The sequence below is a fragment of the Podarcis liolepis genome (genome assembly GCF_965112155.1).
Source record: "Podarcis liolepis genome assembly, chromosome: 9".
In the NCBI taxonomy this organism is placed as follows: domain Eukaryota; kingdom Metazoa; phylum Chordata; class Lepidosauria; order Squamata; family Lacertidae; genus Podarcis; species Podarcis liolepis.
In genome coordinates this window covers 20,616,322-20,638,741 of record NC_139564.1, presented here as the reverse complement: position 1 = coordinate 20,638,741, position 22,420 = coordinate 20,616,322, and the positions used below count along the sequence as shown (strand labels likewise).

General features: G+C 41.1%; 1 protein-coding gene across 8 annotated transcripts in view; it reads right to left on the bottom strand.

Moving 5' to 3' along the window:
- RAP1GDS1 (Rap1 GTPase-GDP dissociation stimulator 1) overlaps nt 1-22,420 on the bottom strand; it is a 92,316-nt gene that overhangs the window by 54,783 nt on the left and 15,113 nt on the right. For 4 of the 8 annotated variants that reach the window (XM_083458775.1, XM_083458777.1, XM_083458779.1 and 1 more), the window contains exon 2: nt 5,412-5,519. In XM_083458775.1, coding sequence (XP_083314901.1) covers nt 5,412-5,519 — 108 coding nt within the window. Of the gene's footprint in view, nt 1-5,411; nt 5,523-22,420 lie in introns of all 8 variants that reach the window. The other 4 variants (XM_083458774.1, XM_083458776.1, XM_083458778.1 and 1 more) reach the window with 1 other exon arrangement.

The window sequence follows — 22,420 nt, the reverse complement described above, 5'->3', positions numbered from 1 at the left end:
CATGAGTAGAATGTGTCCTTTTATTTAAAATAAATCTCTGGGTTATTTGTGGTGCCTGCCTGGTGTACACTGAAGCAAAAAACAACAACCTTAATGTGGCTCAATCATCACTTGTTTTCTGGTGAGTGGTAAAATCTTGATTGTTTAAAAACGGATTCCGGTACAGATGTTTAAGGATCAGTTGCTGGTCTCTCCTCCCCCCCCCCCCCCCGGTGCTGTGCTGTCTTTTAAAACCACAGTTTATGCCATTTTTATTTCTGCATTTTACTTTACAGTGTATTCTTCTTTACTGCTTTGCTATTTTAAACCTTCAGAATAAAAAACATGGGGTATTAAATGCAGTAAATACAATAATAAAACCAAGCAGAGCCTTTTTGAATAGTTAGAAAGATCTAGCACCCATTTCAACTAAATCTGTTAATTCCCCGCACCCGGCATGTCATATTTTGCAGGCTCTGCCAATGCAAGCTCTCTTTCTCACCCTGTTAAGACACGCACGCGCGTGCGCGCGCACACACACACACACACATCCTAGTTCATTTGAAGTTGAGCATATGCGTTTGAGAGTGAGAGACAGACGCCTGCCCACAGCTGTCACAGTCAGCCCTACCGCAGGAAGCACAAAGTAATGCAGCAATTGGAACCACTGGAAAGAGAACACCCATCTGTTGTTCCCTGGAAAATTCCTGGAGGCTAGATGTGTGTGAAACGCCCTCGTTATAAGCCTTTTGTTTGGTACAGATAGCACTACAGAATATGGAAGGTAATGAGCCACAGGGGAGACCAGCTAGGAAAAGGGCAGATGAGAATCCATCAAACCAGACCTTCTTTTGCTTTCCTTGCTCAGGAAGGGGGATTAACAACATGTAAGGGAACTTTTGGGACCCAGCAAGATTGTTAAACTACTGGAAATGCCAGACATTTTCTTTTTAGGCTAGTCAGAGGATTTCATTAAAAGAATTTTTTTTGTCTCTGTTGGAGCGTTGGTGACTTATGAAAGTCACACCAAGGCCAAAGGTTGGAATAATCTTCTAATCCGGAATCTCTATAGTTATTAGGGTGAGCAGCCTATCACCTCAGGTCTGAAAACCAGCATCTTGAATTAAGTGCAGATACTCCAGCAGTTAGTATCCAATTCCAGGTGCCAACTCTATGATGTAACATTGACAAGAATAAGGAACAGAGTTTTTACAAGGTCTGGTTCAGTTCCCTTTAAATATTTCAGTGTAGTTCAGTATCATATCTTATCAAAACAATTTCTTTAATTTTCAGAATATGGATAGATATCTTCTCAAAATGAGAGCAAGCACATCAAGTGATAATGAGGACAATCCTAGATGCGATCTAGAATCGCCGTTCAAAGTCAGTGCTGGAGAAGACTCGTTTATGATTATATTTTGGGAATGATACATTATCTTATGTAGCTGGATTGTTTTATACTTTCTGTGTGTCCCATGCTCATATTATAAAGTAGTTGTGCTCTATGTTACAATTCAAGCACTGCTAGGAGTTGTTTCTTTTTGTTTTCCAATGTGTTTCTTACCAATAAAAAATTCAGTGTAGGGCGAGCAAATTTTATTCTGAAAGTGCAGCCCAGAGGAAAAAAGTTTAACAACCACTGCTTTAAAATCTTATAAGGCAGAAAGCAATTACAGTGGTGCCTTGGGTTACAGACGCTTCAGGTTACAGACTCTGCTAACCCATAAATAGTACCTCGGGGTAAGAACTTTGCTTCTGGATGAGAACAGAAATCGTGCTCTGGCGGCGCGGCAGAGTGGTACCTTAGCTAAAGTGGTACCTCAGGTTAAGAACAGACCTCCAGAATGAATTAAGTTCTTAACCTGAGGTACCACTGTAATAAAAATAAAATAAAATGGAGACAGAAGCAACAACAATAACACAAAATAAAGTACCGTAGACTCGGAGATACGGCAACAGAATAAATTCACAAAGCTCTTGGGAGAACAACAGTTTTAACCAATGCTAGTCCAATCAGAGTAGACTCATTGGAGTTAACAGACATGACTAACTTAGGTTCATTAATTTAAATGGGTCTTGTCTGAGTAGAATGTAGCTGGATACAACCCAGTGTTTTTATCTAGCACCCAAAAGGCTGAAAAGAGTAGGTACCAGCTGTGGGCCCCTGGTAGAGTGTTTCACAAGCAGTCCACCACCACCAAGGAGACTCTGCGCTTGGTCACTACCAACTTCAACTCAGAACAAGGAATGTTCAAACAGAGACAGCTAGTTTTGACTGCTAGAAGCTACCATAGTGTGAAGGGCAGGATAAAAATGGTTTAAATAAAAGGAAAAAATAAGTTTTTGTTAACAGGAGACTTTATTTTTGTTTCTTTGTAAATGAGCCAGAATTTAAGATTTAACTCTCCATTCAAGACTCATCTGGTGTCTTTAAAAAAAAAATACCTTCATTGACACAATATTAAACCTCACTAGACAATCTATGGGAAACAGGGCAAACTTGGCTGGCTTGGCCAATTATAAGTTTTCAGGTCGATGGTTCAGTTGATGGCTGACCATCTTGGGACCATGAGCTGATGGCTGTTGAGAGTTTGGTCCCAGTAGGAGATGTTTCCATAACTGAGATTAATATGTTAGCAGCCTCATTAAGAGGCCAAGCTGAAAAACTGAGGACAAAAATGATCCAACAAATAATTCAGTATCTCCCAAGACTGATAAGGCCAAGGTCTGAATTTTCAGGAGCATCTGTTGTCCAGATAAGATGGGGTGGAATTGCATGGGGCGATCAAACTGTATAATAAATGACCATTTTTAGCACCTTCTAACAAGAAGGAGCATTACATGTCGAATTCAAGAAAGGTATTTGGGAAGGGACTCTGGTTCAGCGGCACAGCAAATGCTCTGCATGTAAAAAGGCCTCCAATTCAATCACTGTCAACTGCCTGAGATGACAGAGAGCTGTTGCCAGTCACCAAGCTGAATTTATTTATTTTGTTATTGTTACATTTATACCCCATCCTTCCTCCAAGGAGCTCAAGGTGGCGTACATGGTTCCCGCCCCCTATTTTTATCCTTAAAACAACTTTGCACGGTAGGCTATTCTGAGAGATAGTTACTAACCCAAGGTTCACCCAGTGAACTTCATGACCAAGTGGGTATTGGAACCCTGGTATAACGTAGTTTCCTGTAAGACATCACTAGAAGAAATATCCCCATTTTGAACTATGTAAACCAGGCGTAGGCAAACTCAGCCCTCCAGATGTTTTGGGACTACAACTCCCACCATCTCCAGCTAACAGGACCAGTGCTCCGGGATGGTGGGAGCTGTAGTCCCAAAACATCTGAAGGGCCGAGTTTGTCTATGCCTGACATAAACAAAATAATTTCTCTTTTCCTGCAAAGTTAATTGCGGACATTTTTTAAACCATCCGTTGATTAAATTTAGTAATAGCCAGTATTGACAAGGTATTGCTCTTATCCTGCCAGTGTTTTCAGTAAATGAGTGAAGTCAAGAAATGATTTGTTGGACACCAGGAGAAGGGAATCCCCGATGTCCTCCAAAGCATGGAAATATGGTTATGGAAAGATCAGCAGGATCCACCCATTTGCTGCTTGGTTTGTTTTATTTTGCTGCCTGCCAACCACGTCGAGCCATCAGTGAGCAGGCACTTGAGAGGCTTCAAAAAATATTTTGTGCTGAGGTGGTGGTGGTGGGGAAGTGGGGGAATTTCCTATTACTCATTTTGCTGCCTGCTCTCATATGTCCCAAAGCTCAGGAGTGGAGTGGAAGGATGATGATGATGATTATGAAAATAATGTGAGGTGGGGGAGGCTGAAACTGGAGAACTGGGGCTAAAAAAGGTGGGCATACTTTTACCTCCTCCAGATCTGGTTGCCCCAGTAGGGGAAGCCAGACTCTCTTCCCTTCTGGAGAAAGGAACGTAGCAACAGAAGCCAGAGAGGGCATCAGTCAACCGTTAGGGGTGGAGGAGCCAAGTCAGATGATGAGCCCACAGTCTGGTCACTCAGGACCTGGCCACAGACTCATATGAACAGATGCATCTTTGCCGACTCAGTGAGTGTCTGCACTCTTGGCAGTCTTGCAAGGCACAAGAGCCTCACAAGTGAGCACGCCTTGCCACATCTTCAGAAGAGTAGCAGATGGACATGCCGCCTTGTGAGGACAACTCTGCTGCTTCCTTGCAGTTCCGACCTCCTTCCCTTGATCCTGAACTCCTTGAACTCAGGCTGCTGCTTCAAGCTGGCCGGGAGCCAGGACAGTTGCACAGAAGAGCTAGTACACAGCTGCTCGAGGAACGTATTGAAAATGTGGGGGTGGGCGAAGAAATGCAGGAATCCCCCTGTTGCGGCTGTATTTGTCTTGCTGCCTACAGTAGGCAGCTGCTGGAGATGGTTCTCAGCTGAGTATGTGGGTGTGTTGAGAAGGATATGGCTTCTGTTGCTGCTGAATGCCCTACAGCGGGAACTACTTCTAAATGGCTGGAATGGGGAAGCCCAGTACAGAGGCACCTCCGTTATTATCACCATCATCATTAACACTCTTTTCCTGATTGTTCCAAAATTCTTGGGGGAGAGAGACCCAGCACAAAGGCCTCATTATTATCACTATCATCTTCACCTTTCTGCTGCTTCTGCCCAAGGGGCAGTGCAGTTCAAAGGCCTCATCGTCGTCATTATTATCAGCTTTTCTTTGTTCCCAAGTTGTTGGGTTTTTGTTGGGGTGCATCATTATTATTATCACCACCTTTTTCTCCTGTCTACCCCACAAGAGGGATCACCCCCAAATTGTTTGGGGAGGCGACAATACACTCCAGAGACAGAAACATTATTATGTCTCCTAACATCCCCCTTCTTTTGAGATGCATATAGATGACAGTCTGCCTCAAACATCACACTAGTCTAGGCCAGTAGTGTTCAGTTACTGCTCTGGTGAGTTGTCTTTCATGTACCTTCTGTTTATTTTCCATGTATTTCTATTCTTTTCTGTTCCACAAAGATAATAATAATAATGATGATGATGATGATGATGATGCAGCCAGCATTATTTGTGACTGTGACTCCACAATTGCATTTTCTCATACAGAATTCTACGGCTTGGTGTCACAAAATTATTCTGATAGCTTTTCAACTTAATAATAAAGCACAGATCTTAAAAGGGGGGCAGACTTTTCTCAGTGGAGACTTGGGGTGCAGGTTTATCTGCAGGTCCATAGTCTGGCTGTTGTTAATATCCGGGTTTTAGTTTTCTTGTTTCTAAAGTCTCCCTCACCCTCTGCTATTTCTGTTCAACGTAAACAGCTATTGCGCCAGTTCCACTTACAGATTTATTCCATTTGATACACTTATTACCTCCATAATCATTTATTGATTGAATCATATGGTATGAAATTGGAGGGAACAATAAAACTTACTGTTTTGAGCCAGATCTTGAAGCAGGCAGTCCAAGCACCCCTCCAAGCTATCAGCTGTGCTGTCAACAGCTGTTATCTTCAGCTTCTTCAAGGCATCGCTTAGATTATCTGCTTGGATAACATGAAGGAGAAAGCAAAATCAGTGTCCTGGTCTGTCAATTGTAGCTTATGGGCTTAAAGTGCAAATCAACATAGATAAGGTGATGCCAACAAGTGCGCCGACAAAAGACATTGACTATTTTATCTCTCCCATTCCCTGATGCCAACAGGGCAAAGACTCTCCTGGGGGGGGGGGGAGACAACAGACCCACAGCAGCCAGTTGGCTACAGGCCACACACTCACTTCCACCGCTACTACCAAGTCACACAACAAGCAAAAGGCATTCTAAACTCAGTATTAGGGCAATACCTTTATTAGGCCAACAAAAATGCCACAAAACACTGGGCATTTTGAGTTCTTCAGAACTCTGCATCAGGCTAGATCAGGAGCAGCGACTCCAACCCTGGTTTGAAGAGCCATTTGGCGCCTATCTTAATATAACCGAGTTTCTAACACTGGAGATAACTGACAGTAGAACCATGAAGTCTCAGTCACTGTTCCTTCTTCCCAGCAGCTTTTGGTGCAACCAGAAACCTGCCTAGTACCCAACAACTCATTTTAATGTGCTACCTTCTCCCACACTGCATCTTAAGGACTATGACCAGATGCAGGCTCCATGGTTTCACCATCAGCCTATTTTCTTTCCTCCTCTCCTTTGTTTTATTTCTAGCCTGGTGAAGAACTCAAAAGTTTGCACACTATAGTTATTCTATTCTGATATGACATGGATTCTAGAATACATTGATATCATCACTTTCATCCAAAGACTTAAAGTTAGCTTATATTGTGCTCTCTCACACAATAATTGATTATACAGGACTAAAGCTGGAATCAGAAAATATTATTTGTAGTTATTTATTTTTTAAAAAAATCTTCACCATCATAGAAGTCATCTCATACCTTGACCCTGTACAAGGGTAGCTATATTGAGGTTAACCCTAACCCTATAACATAACCAATTATTACAGAATCAATTGCCAAACACAACTGTATAGTTGCTGTGTTCTGGATACAGAAGCAATTGAGCTACTTTACTCTTTTCCATTTTGTGAGAGAATGAGGAAACTTTCAGGAATGAAAAAGAAAGAGGCCAAGAAGTTCCAATGATGAAACGAATACTCTGCCCCCTGATCATATTTTAAAATAGGTTTTCTGTGGATGCACATTTATGTTCCCATAAAGCATGCCTGGTACTAGCACCTTAAATATTCTGTTTATTCAAGAGGCATAGTAAGTGCTAACAGCTGCAGCTTAGTTGTTGTTTTGCCTTCTCTTTGCCAGATGATGACTAACCTTACATGTGAATGGCTTAGCCTTTAAAAAAACCACAAGGAATAATTCAGATTCCATGCCCACTAAGACTGTAATTCTAACTGTCCTTATTTGGAAGAAAGTCCTATTGAAACTGAAGGGGAATGAAATGCACACCGCAGTGCTAAGTCAGCAAAGCAGAGATATGTCTCCCCTCAAACAATGATAAATACCTCCTATTTCTGCTAAGTAACACAATTATTATCCTAATCCAAATCCTGCCATATGACAACTTTGTGGTATGTCTATCTCTTGCAAATGCCAAGGCATGTGAACAACAGAAGTGTAAAGCATTTATTTGTTTATATTTAAAGTATTTTATGCAGTATTCAGGGTAAAAACCATCCCAAGGTAGTTTACAGTGCATACATTCATAGAAAATTATCTATAAGAAAACAACCAGCAAAATAGTAAATAAGACAGCAGAGGACATCTGTCATTGTAACTCAACTCAAAAAATATTTTAAACCATTTCAAAATCAGCATCATAATAAAGCAATCAAGAAAAACAATCAGTTCTTAAACCTTGATTAAGGGGACATTTGCACCTCAGCATTCCACAGCCAATAGATTAAAATATGTATCTATTTGGATAATAGTAATGCCTATACACATTAGGTAAGTATATAAAGAATTGGAATTGTTAGCTTGAATAATGATATAGCACACCTTTTATTTTTATTTTATTCAATTAAGCTGTTCCTGAAGAAGATGGAGAACTCCATAGCTACAGGATTGCTAAGCAATGGGGCATCCACATGAGGCAATCTAAAATATAGTTGCTTCAATTCCCCTTCTTCCTTGCTATAGATAATGGAACAGTCTCATTTCCTTTGGTGTCTCATATATTTTGAGAGATTTGTAATGGGAGTCCAGTTCAGAAGTGATGCACTAGATCAAACAAGTCAGAAGCTCATGGCTTCTTCGGTTCCATTGCACCCCCACCCCTCAGTATTAAACTCTTTCCCCAAAGCTTCCTTCCACTTCTCCTTGTGGCTGATAAGCAACCATCCTGTGTTCTGCTGAGTGCTTGCTAAAAGACAGGGATGATTGGCTGATGTATTTCCTCAAAGTGACTAGAAATGTTTTCCTGAATTGGTAATTTACCTGCTGGTAGAGTCTGGAATCAGTGATTTATAGGGGGGGGTGTCCGTCTCAAGAAAAAAAATAGTATGGAGCAGTCTGAATTTAGGATGAGGCAGAGAATGGCAGAGGAAGCAGATGTTTACAGCTGGAGTTAGCTAAAACTGGGTATAGCTTTTGCTGCAACAATTGTTCTTTCAGAATCTGATGCAAGATTAGAAGTTGGGCTACCAGCTTTAGAAGCCATAAATTCTCTTTTAGAGGAAATTACACACTGTACACTGGCTCCCTCAGCCAATAAAGCGACATGAGCGCCGCAACCCCAGAGTCATCTGCGACTGGACCTAATGGTCAGGGGTCCCATTACCTTTACCTAAAACCAACAAGGATACATATCAAACTTTGCCTTGTTTCCGCAACTTGGTCTCAGATACATTACAATCAAACAACAACACCCAAAAACTCTTTGCTTTGATGTCCAATATGGGTCCCCTGTATAATACTTTAAAAATTTATTTTGATGTTGCAGAAACGAATTGCTCCAACAAGAAGGCAAGCAGGTAGATTTCTACCTAACAGAAAGATAGAACTGCCAAAATCAAAACAAAGCACAACAATGAAAGAGGCTTGTTTTATAGTATTCCCTCATGCAGAAAGGATCTGGGTTGCATTTTGAGAAAGAGCATATGCCATGAGGGGCATCCTTGTAATTATTCAAATATTATTCCAGTTCTCTAAAGGTACTGAAAGAAGATTCCAAGCACATCTTAATGCAGCAATGTATCTCCTCCAGCTCCCCAAAGTGTTAGTTATGAAAAGCATTTTCACTCCTGTTTTAAGCATCACAAAGGAGTGATATAACAGACCATTAGAGGTGTCTGAGGAAGCAAAAAATTCACTGGCCAGTTCCTTTGCAGCGGAAGTCTGAAAGCATCAATTTGTAAGAGGTAGGGGAGGGTGGAGTAGAAATAAATTGTTGTTGTTGTTGTTGTTGTTGTTGTTGTTGTTGTTGTTGTTGTTGTTGTTGTTGTTGTTGTTGTTGTTGTTGTCAGCAGCTAGGGTGCCCACCCCCAAAGCCCACTCTGCCAGGGAAAATCGAATACTTATCAAGACATATGAAAATCAATCTGCTCCCCACCCCAGAACTACTATACATCTTCTAGTCCTTGAAGTGCCTCTCTGCAACCCACCTAAAATCTGAGTTGAAATGTCATCAAATCCTCAGAAGTCCTGATCCAGACTGGGCCACCTGCAATTTGCATTTTCGGAAAAAAAATTGTTTTGGGGTTTTTGGCAATGCAAATTGCAGGCATGTGGAACAGTTTAGATTAGGACTACTGGGTGGAAGCAAACATCAGACCTCCTCTACTTCCCCATTTCAAAGCCCTTTTGCAAACAGTCTTTTGCTGCTCTTTAAACTTTCAAAAACTGTCACATTTGGCCCAATAGGAGATAAGGTATGCTGGCCAGAAAAGGTATTTTCCACTCTGGTGAACACAATACAGAGTTAGAATAGGAAGGTCAGTCCAGAAACATCCAATATTACTGGATATATTTCTCCTTTTAAATTGATGTGAGCAACTTTGGAAGACAATTAGCTGAAAATTGGAATACACAGAGAACATATAATAGTATATTTACCTATAATAGTAAATAAATATAAGTCTGTCAATCCAAGTAGTAAGTGACCCATCTTGACTACTCCAGAACTGCTACAAGAAATGACATGCCTTCTTATCATGCCTCTACTACAGAGAAGTTTTTTATGTTCCTAGAGGTGTCAAGATAATGTTCCCGTCTGCTTTCTGAATTCAGAGGCAATGTATCTGACTTGGCTTATCTGCCAATTTGGCTGCAATGAATTCTTGCTTAAGAAAGCTGCAGGGCTTGGAAACTTTGTGGCACTGTCAGAAATATACTGGCATTTCCAACTACAAAAACCATTTCCCCAGGAAAATAATATTGAGAGAAGTTGAGTATCCGTTCTAGATAAGGATGCTCTCTGTCCGTTAATTTTCTGAGCAGAGTAAAATTGGGAGTTTTTTTATATATACTTCATACATGCTACCCCAGAAAACAGTCTTGTATAGTTACAGTATTTCCTGTCTAATTTATCTTCATGAAAAACTATCTTCATGAAAAACTATCCGCGAGGTGGGTTAGGCTAACAGACAGTGACACGCAAAAGAACACCCAGTGAATTTCATGGCTGAATCAGAATTTAAATGAGGCGGCTGAGAAGGCATAGCCTCATTAGTACGTGCAACTCTACAGATGAATATCAGGGTTAATAAAACTACAGTTAATGATCGTATTTTATTTTAATAATGATCTCCCCTCTGCTTCATGAGATAAAAAGTGGTTAGAGGACGAAAGTGTTAGGTAGCAAGAACATGTCAAGAGTAGAGCGGTAACAAGGCAGGTGCAATGAAAACAATGGGAAAAAACACACAAATTCTTATCCATGGAAATGAAATGCATTCTGTTGCAATTTATAAATAATAATTATAGGTCACAAAACAACAATATAAAGGACTGGATCTAAAGCTGTCCAATCAGAACTTTGCTTGTACAGCAGTTGCTTTACTTCCTAGTTCTGCTGTGATGTCTTACCCTCTTCAGGATCATAAAACAAGAATAACATGAGGTATAATGCAGGAGAGGGCTAGACTTGGAAGACCGAATCAGAAGAAATTGTGGGACAGCAACCCTATGCCAGCAGCAGTGCCGTCCACTCATGCAAAGGATGTTCTATATCCCAGCCAAGGAATTCGCTGATACTATCAACATGCAGCACTGATCACACTTTAATGGCCTTGCTCAGACACATTAACAGCCTTGTGAACAAGTGTCTGGCTCATGCACTCCCTCATCCAATCTTCGCTTCTGGCATGGCCACAAGAAGATCAGAAACCTCTGCTTCTGCTTTCAGTTACCCAAAGCTTGGTGTTACATCCAAACACTAAACTGTGGTTAGCTTTAACTATGGTTTACTGAAACATGCCAGCTTCATAAACCACACATGGCTTGTTCCAGTATGCCATAATTTCAGACTATCCACAGTTTGCTGAGCTTAAGACATACATAATGCTAAACTGTGGTTAGTTAAAAACTGAAGCAAAACATTCTGATCTTCTTGTGGCCAAGGACAAGGGGTTACAAGCCCTTCAAATAAGCACACTTTGGGATTATGTCCAGACAGGGCTATTTATTTATTTATTGCTTCACTAATATAACAAGCTTGAAATCAGAAGCAGAAATAGTCATCAAAAGGTTTATAGATAATTTATGCCACTTAGAATATGTTGTTCTCTCTATAAAAGACATACAAGGTGTAATGCAACAAACATGACAATAAAAGCTGAAGGGTCTGTGTAGCTTTTCTGGTAAACAAAAAGAGAATGAAGAATTTTACTTTGCCTAATGTCTTATAGCTTGCTTATTGAAGAACAGCAAACATCAGCAACCTTGCAAATGAGCTTAGAAAAGTTACAACCAAAGTGGTTGCTAGCTCTACCAAAAAATGTTCCAGGCAATATTTATTGGGCTAATCCCCATTTCTGAGTCAGAGATTAGCCAATATTATTATTATTCCTCCTATATTTCATCTACTGGATTTTAACTGGATATTTTATGTTTGTTTTCAATCAAACATTACCATCTAGTCAAGCTTTCATTTTTCAGAGTCTTGGGGATTTTCATTTATTTAAGTAAATAAAATTGGCACAGCCATGTTTATTTGCTTTGCAAGATATATACATCTTAAATCGAGCAACAACAACAAAGCTCTGGAGAAACAGGGGGCATGGGCAGATTGCTAATTGGGGTTTGGGGAATGCTTTTTAAACTGGCATTAGGAACAAAAGGCGTCCGCAATGGGTAAAGACGATCTAAAATCCTTTGTAATCATAGCTAAATCTAAATCAGAATAAATTGCTCACAACAAAAGACTCTTCAGCAGGTAGTAATCAATCAGCCATGGTAAGCAAAGAAGGAGGGATGCAGTCTACAGATCTTAGGTACAGAATTAGTTTCATTAAATAGCGTGGGCATGAGCAATGCACTGCTTGTTGTCATTTGGACGGAAAAACAAACCTATTCTGATGTATCCCAATGGATAGACCTTTCATTGCTAGAATAATAATCTATAGAACTATAGCAAAGAATCTGTATCTCTATGCCAGACTCTTCACCGAAGGAATTATGCAAATACAGGCACAGCAAAAAGAGATCCATTTTCAGGCATTCACAAATGTGGACATGCTGGTGGAAACATGCCAGAATTAGTGAAACCAACAACATGTAAATTCTCTCTGGCTTCATTCTTTCCTTAGGGGACAGCCCAGCTAATTATCATCTTCTGCAGAAGAAACATGTTTTAAGGTACAGTGCTGTGATTCATTTCACCACATAAGAACTGCGAAGTTGCCAGCTAAGGAATCATCTTAGCTTTTAAGGAATCGTCTTAGCAAAGAAAATGATAGCTGCAGACAAGGGCTGTTATCACAACCCATTCCCCTCCATTATGGGAAAATGCAAAACCAGGGTGCAACTTCAACAATGTCTCATACCTCACAAAAAACAAAACAAAACATTATTTCAGATTTGAGCTAGCCAAGCACCAAAGTAAGCTGGATTTTGGGTAGTTAGCTTCTTCCTGCTGAGACTACTAAAGAATATAAATGAATGTGGGCGGAATTGCCAACTTCCACTAAAAATTAAAACAAAAAAATAGCATATACTCATTTAGCATCACAAAGTCTGCCACCACACATACACACACACACACTTACTTATTTCTTCAATCTATCATTGATTCTGAAGCTCTAATGCCACAGGTGAGCTTACAGGCTACTCCTCAATGCTATAGCTTTAGTAAATTATGCACACCATCAGTTACACTAAGGATGGGGAACCTGTGGCCCTTCAGATGTGGTTCCCTCTTATTAACCTATCAAAGATCCGGAGCAGCTACCAACTGGGCAGACAGGTGCTTGTATTCTTTCCCAAAGCAGTGGCACATGGGACAAACTTGGCCATGCACAGCTTTCCAATTTGGTTCACGAGGCCATTTCCATCCAAACAGGGCCACCCGCCCCACACCTGATGTGACATTAGATGTGGGGCTGGTTAAGAAGTGGATGGATTGGCTGCATGACCAAGTTCCCTGCAGAAAGGAGTCATGCCAGCCTTATGCTCATCACTCTGCCCGGTCTATGTGCAAAGGTTGCCAAGCGCCAATTGTCTGTTAAGTGTTTGGGAACTGCTGCATAAGGGAATTTGATAGGTGGGTAGAACCAACCCACTTATCAATCGTCTGACAGGCAAGTGACTGACAGGCAGGGTTGCCCACCTATCTGTCATACCAAGGACTTGTCTACTACATGGAGCAACTTAAAATGGCCTTCATGTGTAAGCTCCACTCACTTTGCACCTTAAATTTTTTGGCAATGGTTGTCGCTCAGTGACAGAGCATCTGTCTAGCCTGCCTGGCCTACATAAGGTCCAGGTTCAATACCAGTCTTCTCCAGGTAAGGTTGTAAGAGACCCCTGACTGAACCCCTGCTGCCGATTAGTGTAGACAAAACTGAGGTGGATGGACCATTGGTCTAGCTCAGTTTAAGGAAGATTCTGATGTTGTTAGGTTAGACCTCTGGTAGTTCTATACTGTCTACACTGCCTGTAGTTTCAGGCAGCGGTCTCTCTCAGCCCCAACAGGGTGTTTGTTCACCCTGGTGTATGGAAACATTATGGCCCATCACACAAAGCCTTCATTACTATACAACACCGCAGTCTGTTTTCCATTGCAGGAGCATACTGCATCTATATGAAAATGCCCAACTGATAGGATCAACCCAAGGATTTCCTGGGAATAAAGCTTCTATTAAACTTTCAAACAAGAGTGGCTCAAAGCTTCACTCCAATCAAATGATGAAATTAAAGTGATCCTTTAAAATCCCGAGTATTAACCCTATTTCATTCTTTCCCCTTAACTTTACTGATATCCTATCAAATCTCTGCAGTTCTAAGTGGCCATTAACCTTCCGGATACATCTGCAGTTTCATTTCAAGAGAGCTGTATGATGCCAAAAGCAAGTGATAGTGATTATTTTCAGAAAACACGTTCCAGCCCACATGCGCAGCTGGGTGAATCACCACACTTCAATATTCGAGATTTTATTTTTTAAAAGCTGGCTGATAAATGTTTGAGATGACGAGCTATTGTTACAATTTCAAAACCTACTTAGCAGAAAACAAAGCAAGCAATGAAGTTCGGCTGCAGAAGTGAATCTGTACCTATGTGGGCTGCAGAACTATAAAATGTGCATTTTCCCATTTAGAACCGGGATGAGGAACCTGTGGCCTGCCAGATGTTTTGAAACCCCGTCAACCCAATCTGCATGAGCAAAACAGGCTGAAAGGCAAACTGGACTGACCAGTTCCTAAACTGGAAATACGTCTAAGACCCCTCTTAGACTGAATGGTATCTGATTACTAAAGTATAGATTTAATCATGACGTGATCATCCAACCATTGTTCAAAAGCCTCCAGTAAAGGATAATCCACCACCTTCTGAGATTATTCATCCCACTGATAAACAGCTCTTGTTGTCAGAAAGTTCTTCCTAATGTTTAGTTGGAATCTCCTTTCTTGTCATTTGAATCCATTGGTTCGGTTCCTACCCTCAGGAGCAAGAGAAAATAAGCTTGTTCCCATTTGAATATGGCTATCATATCTTCTCTCAGTCTTCTCTTCTACCAGGCTAAACATACCAAACAGGTGTGTGGCAAAGTAAATGGCTCATCACACCCAGAAAATGGTTTGGAGGGAAATGATGGTACTTCAGTGGTGGTACTACTGAAGCTAACCAGGTCTCACTCTGTATTCAGATGGCCTAGGGAATTATATTAAGAGTGTAGTAAACCTAAGTGTAGTAAACAAACAAATATGGGCAGTTGCAAGGGTATTATCACGGTGGATTCACAAAACTGTTTGGCTAACGCCAGGCAGTGTTTTTTTTTAACCACCCCATGGTGAGATAAATGTCAAAAATGTGCTTTAGTAAATACTCCCTGACAATCACATGAGGCCTCAGGGAAGACAATAAGAATAGATCCTTCTCCATAAGCCATACTGATCCTTCTGCCAGTAAATTTCTATAGCCTCTGAGGCCCAGTCTGGCAGAGAAGCTTTTCATCCACTTCTGTTGAAAATTTCAGTAGCTGAGGAAAGTGCAAAAGCTTTCCAATGTGTGGTGGGAAATGGGGCCCTTGGAAATCTCCTCCACACCCCCGCCACAAAGACAAAAGCCCTCCCTTATTCCTACTATCTCACCATGCAATGATGGACCTGAGCTTAGAAGTCAGATTTTACCACCCCCAAAAAACTAACTGGCCAAAGGAAAGAGTATGACCGAAGGGTTGTACTATTTATATATAATGCTGCAAGGGTAGACAGAAATGCTTCCTCTCATTCTTTCCGAAATTTCACCCCAATTGAAATGTATTTCATTCTTTATGTGTGGAGTACAGAGAACAGGAGTCAAAATGACTTTAAAAGCTGTTCATCAGGAATGTTGAAACATCTGGAAACCCAGCCAGATGGGCGGGTTATAAATAATAAAGTATTATTCTATATTTATTATTATTATATTTCCTATATATGTTATCTATGGTGCTCAGAACAATGCGTCCAGGCAAGTGCTGGTTAAATCCAGTCTTATTTAACTCTCTGTAGGAATAGAACTATACTTGACACTTTCCAACTTTGCATGTACCTTATTTTACCACATGAATCTTCATACATATGAAGATAAAAGCACTGATGGATTAATCTGATTGATTAATTCTTAAGGCATTTGCTGCAGATTTTAAGCAAGAGCTATTCCCTGTGAAAGGAAACTCAGCGGTGGGCAATTTAAAATTGTGTGTGCGGACACAATGGAAAGTGTGTACACACATACCATTGGTAGATTTTTAGTGTTGGGATTAAGATATTTCCACAAATTCTCCCTCTGTGGTGTTAATTCTAGACAAACAGTTATCTTCACGTTTTCAAAATACCATCTGTGCCAAGATGCTATAAAATTAATTAACCAATTTAAAAAGTGGATTGATTAAGAGCAAGGCCATTAATTAAACTATAGCCTTTAAAACTGGAACAACAGCTCCACCTAAGACAAAATTATATGGGCTAAATGAAGGATGTGCCTCCAGATGTTGTTTGACTTCAACTCCAATCTGGGTATGGTCTGGAGCAGGCATCCCCAAACTCGGCCTTCCAAATGCTTTGGGACTACAATTACCATCATCCCTGACCACTGGTCCTGTTAGCTAGGGATGGTGGGAGTTGTAGTCCCAAAACATCTGGAGGGCCGAGTTCGGGGGTGCCTGGTCTGGAGGCTACTGCCTAGTTGAAACCAGGCAGGTCTCGGTTTAGTCAGTGTCTGGATGGATGGCTGCTTGTGTGCTGTGATGGGATACAGAAGCATAGAACTGTAGAGTTGGAAGGGACTCCAGGGGTCATCCAGTCCAACCCCCTGCAATGCAGAAATCCTGCCCACAGCCATCTCTGGGTGGGCTCAAATCACCAACCTTCTGGTTAACAAGCAGCAAGAAGCACTAACCCTTTTAAATTAAATGATCGTAAAATAAAATCAGTCCCAGTCAGAATGGCCAAAGGTAGTAGCTAAAGTCCAACAATATATGAAGGGACACATGTTCATCATTCCTGAGCCAAATGACCATTTCTGATTTCTCCTCTTGAAACACAAATCATCTGATGTTAGCAGAAAAAGACCTTCCATATCAAAAGGAGCATGAGAAGGTCACATCAATACCAACAACATGCCATTCAATCTATTCCAGAATAAATATGCAAGAACTCTTAGGAGACTATGGAACGGTCAAGCGATAGCATTGATCTCTGAGATGTCATTTAATAATAGTCTCCCTGCTGAAGTTTGTTAAGGAAATCCTAATTGGTGCAGTTGGCAATGGACCATATAAAGTAAAACGCAACCAGAATGACTTCAATTCTGTCTAACTCCGAGTTCTCAAATACTTTAAGTCCCGTCAAAATTTCTTGTTTGCCACAATGTAGATCACAAATAGTTGAGTTTATGAATGCCAGGTGGCGCGGTTAAAGGGAAATATGAAACCTCATTATAATGAAGCTGTCACATTAGTAACATCATTAATTCAAATACTTGGCATTTACATTATATATCTAACATGCAAACATAGCCTAGTACCTAATAGTGTTCATCTGCTGATGGAAGGAATCCATCAGTGAAAGATGGATGGAGGTATTTTTTTTTCTCCTCCTGCAGCCTGCGTGCTCCCCCCACCCATAAATCTGGTCCCTACAAATGTCTGTGCACAATACTGCTGCAAAGTTTTCTGATTTGCATTATCTGGTTGCAGAAGTTCATCTGCTCTGTTATAAGAGCAGGGAGCTGGCGACAAGACCACATGTTCCCTTCCATGAAAGCTCTGCTTCTTTCCATTTATTGTGATTGAGGCACCTGTCTCAACAACAGCTAATGCTAACCAGGGTTCCCATTCAACCAGGATTTTAAGGAATGCTGTTAATGAGAACACTGGCTGAACTTGTGATTTAAGTTGGTGTCAGTCTAATGCATTGGTAGGCAAACTAAGGCCTGGGGGCCGGATCCGGCCCAGTCGCCTTCTAGATCCAGCCCGTGGGTGGTCTGGGAATCAGCGTTTTTACATGAGTAGAATGTGTCCTTTTATTTAAAATGCATCTCTGGGTTATTTGTGGGGCATAGGAATTAGTTCATTCCCCCCCAATATAGTCCGGCCCCCCTACAAGGTCTGAGGGACAGTGTACCGGCCCCTGTTTGCTGACCCCTGGTCTAACACAAAATAGCCGACTAGTGTAGCTTTCTCAGTTCAAAGCAGTCACATTTGAAAACTGACATGCATGGCTTCCAAATGGCTATTAACATTCACTTGTGAAAATATGCCCTGGTTTACACCAAAGAAAGTGTAAACAATGTCACAAAACAAGATGAGACACATCTGCTAACGTCTACCAACTGTAGCAATCAAAAATATATATCCTCTATTTGCTCACATATCTAATAGATTTTCCTGCTTTCCTTATGTGCCCAACTTCCCTCTGCAATTTCTGCTGTGAACGCTGATGTTATCACCCACTAGACAGGTGCTAAATACAGTATTCAACACAGAATTATCATATTCGCTGTTCATCTCTTGAATGTGTTGAACAGATGCACAGAAACATACAGCAAAGTCATACCTCGGGTTACAGCCGCTTCAGGTTGGGATTTTTTGGGTTGTGGACCGCCGAAACCCGGAAGTACCAGAACGGGTTACTTCCGGGTTTTGGCGGTCACGCATGTGCAGAAGCGCTGAATCGCAACCCGCGTGTGCGCAGACGTGGGTTGTGAACGTGCATCCCGCACGGATCACGTTCGCAACCCGAGCGTCCACTGTACTTCTAAAAAACTTAAGCCTCATATTTACACAGTACTTCTAGTACCAGAATACTAGTTGCTAGTAGTGGAAGAAACCCTGCTGTGCTCATGTCCTGCTTCTCACAGGCATCTGGCTGGCTACTGTGAGAACAGGACGCTGGACTAGATGTGTTGGATGGCTCAGTCAGTACACGACTTTTGATCTCAGGGTCATGGGTTTGAGCCCCGTGTTAGGCAAAAGATTCCTGCATCACAGGGGGTTGGATTAGATGACCCTTATGGTCCCTCCCAACTCAACGATTCTATAATTCTATAATTCTATAATTCTAGATGGCGCTTTGTCCTGATCTAGGTTCAAAGTAGAAATCAAGCTCAAGCTCTAAGAAGGCAAAATGACAGGAACAAGAGAGGAAGTAGATTCTTTGAGTCGCTTACAGTATCAAATCCAGATCACTTTCAAATGAGTCATTTCCACACACACTCCTCAAAAATATATATGCAATCTAACAAGATACACAATTCAGGAGATTCGGCACTTCTGTGCATGCGTGATTTAGCGCTTCTGTGTATGTGCTGAAACCCGGAAGTAACCTGTTCCGGTACTTCCGGGTTCAGCGAGGTGCACAACCCGAAATCGCGCAACCCAAAGCGTCTGTAACCCAAGGTATGACTGTAATTAGTTTTCAGATGTGGGTGAAAATACATACAGTGGTACCTCGGGTTACATATGCTTCAGGTTACAGATGCTTCAGGTTACAGACTCCGCTAACCCAGAAATAGTACCTCGGGTTAAGAACCTTGCTTCAGGATGAGAACAGAAATTGTGCTCCGGTGGCAGCGGGAGGCCCCATTAGCTAAAGTGATACCTCAGGTTAAGAACAGTTTCAGGTTAAGAACGGACTTCCAGAACGAATTAAGTACTTAACCCGAGGTACCACTGTATACACCTTTTGTGGATGCGGTACTTGCATGCAGTACCTCTCTAGGTGCCCAAAGAAAAAAAGGGAGCATGTCGTCTTTCTAACCACATGTTTCAAACAGACTCTTGAGCTCAGTTGTGTCTTCAATGCAAGGACACACAAGACTGACCCATGTTCGTCAAGGACAGATTTCCCTACCCGGTGTCAGATACAACGCTGGTGGAACTTCTACTGTACAGCCTTGTGGCATGCCCTTAAATGTGGATATAAATTCATGCTATTACAGATATAATAGTCCATTGGCATTATAAATTCCTTCTGTAAATTATCAGGATCCAACAGAACCCTTTAATTAATCAGTAAGTCATAAATTTACAATTATACTATCATATAATCCAAGACTTGGTAAGACTACATATAAAATAATTCAAAACTCAAGACCTGCTTATATGAGCTGGCTCACAATTCTATAATTTACTGGGGGGAGGGCCACTTTTTCACTGCAAAATTCCTGGATTTTCAATGCTCTTTAAGACTAGTCAACTGTGAAAAATTTTTCCCTGTGCAGATCTCAAGTAAGAAGTCTTCAGCCTTCCCTAATGTCTATTCAGGGAAGTAGAAAGCTTATTATGTCTGATGAACATCTTATGTGTCCTTTTTCATAAGATGTCTACACTAGAGGATTTGTGTCACCTCAGTGCAGGGAACTACATTTTCTCTCTTTCCCATATTGCCCTACATTAATTTGATTTTGAAACTGAAATGCAACTAAACAATTTGAATCCCATACTTCTTTTAACTGCAGTTCAAACAGTCCATTAATTTATACTAGAAACTTTAGTGCCTATCTCCACAGGTAAACAAATCTTCTCTTAACATCTTGGGAGAATGGAGAAGCTTCCTCATTAAGTGTCTTACCCTTTCTATTCCCCCCCCCCAATACCTTATGTCAGAACAATTAAGTATAGCCGCAAAGAAATCTCAATGCATTGCCGCAATATTTGCTCTGCAAACAAGATTAGAATTAATGCTGACAGTTCTGATAAAGTATGGTGATTTCATTTTTATTAACATTTCATCTTGGATTTTATATGGTACAGTATTAATCTACCCTCAGCTGAGTGCCTTTTATTGGATATTGATGGTTTTAATTATGAAAATCTCAAATATAAAGAAGTTAAAGAGTACTGTGTTGAAAATTTCCATGCAGCCAGCTGAAATTGTCAAAGTTACCAAGGATGTAAATATCTGAATCTGACTATTCATCAGAAAGGACAAATACTCAGATAGGATAACTATACCGTTTTCAGTACCAATTCTGATTTTGCTAGTTGAATTCTTTACTCTTTTCCACCTCAATTCTTTCCAACTCTAAACAGCTACATTCCTCAGAAATGTGTCATTCAATAGACTTTGTTCAGTGAACCTGGTGGGCTCCTTCAGCCCTCTGGGAATACACGACTTTATCATCATCTGAAGGCTGGAAAAGCCATTATCTCAAGATCTTCATGCTGCTGTTTACTTCCCCACTCTATGAGGGCTTTCCTTCTTTGTATCACACACACACGCCATTCTCGGCTGTCTTCCTAAAATCCTCTGGCCTAATGTAATCAGCTGATTTAAGCCTAAAAATCTCCGAATATCTTAGGTCCAAGGCCGGTTCTGCTTTGTAGGCAAGACCAAGCAGCTGCTGAGGGCGACACAGTTGATGCCAGAGATAATGCGTAACTTAAAAGTTCTTAAGCTGGCTGCCTACATGAACAGAGTAGAGCTAAAAAAATAACCTCCAACAATGTGGTGTTAGGCCAGCCTTCCCTAACCTGGTGCCCTCAGTCTAGATGTTTTGGCCTACAAGTCCCATCAACCCAGTAGCACAGCTGTGAGCTAGGCCTAAAGAGCCTCTTTGACTAAACTCTCTTGTTATAAGGGAAATTATGAAGACACATATAAATCAATTTGTATCAATTGCTACACATTTGGAAAGCTTACCTTTTCCTGGAAATTCAACAAAGTCTAAGACTCATCTGGAGGGAACATAATAGCTTAGAAACAACTGCATATGCCCAATGTTAGACATAGAGTAGTCGTACCTATACACACTGAAATTAATGGACATGACTAATTTAGAGCTACTCATTTCAGTGGATCTACTCTAAGTATAACGCATGGTTGCAAAGACTGAACAAGTAGAAGGCTTCTCTCTCTCTCTATATATATATAAATATAATGCTTCTTATTCTGTTTTCTCAGAACAGAAACATATCATCAGCACTTTTAAGATGACACACCGAAATAAATGCATGCATCTATGCTATTGTACTGTTTAGCCAGCCGGTCAAAGGCATTTCCGGGGTGTGGCTGCTGCCAAGTTCTAGGAGCCACAGGTGAGAGGTGAGAGTGGGGACCAAAGGTGGTCATACCACCCCAGAAGAAGCATCACATGTCCCCCAGCAGTCAATACTGCCCCTTCCCTAACGCCCCATCTGTAGCTCTCCAATGGTTTCACTACACTCCCAAATGCGCACTCTGTAAACCTGAAGGAGCATCTCCACCTCCATCGTTCATCCTGGACACTGAGATCCAGCTCTGAGAGCCTTCTAGCGCTTGCCTCACTGTGAGAAGAAAAATTACAGGGAACCAGACAGAAGGCCTTTTCAGAAGTCACATCCACCCTGTGGGACACCCTCCTGGCAGATGTCAAGGAGATGTCAGTTAATAAGTAACTACAGAACTTTTAGAAGCCATCTGTAAACAGCCCTGTATAGGGAAGTTTTTAATGTTTGATTCCCCCCCCCCCTTCTTCCTCACTCTTTTTCTTTCCCTCTGTATTTTTGCTGGAAGCCACCCAGAGAAGCTAGGGCAAGCCAAGCATATGGGCAGGGTATATTAATTATTATTATTATTATTATTATTTCATTGTCTCCTGAGACAGGCAGATATCAACCGACTATTGTACTGTATATTTCTTTCCATTACGGTCTGTAGAAATATTTCTAAGGTGTTCTTTGTGCTAAATTTGTGGCATTTTTTTTCAGAGAAAAATTACCAAAGGTCCATACAACACCACTGATTTTTAAGCAAGTTCTCTGTTAAAATCAATAAGGAGTTCTGACTAAATCAGATAGCATGGCTG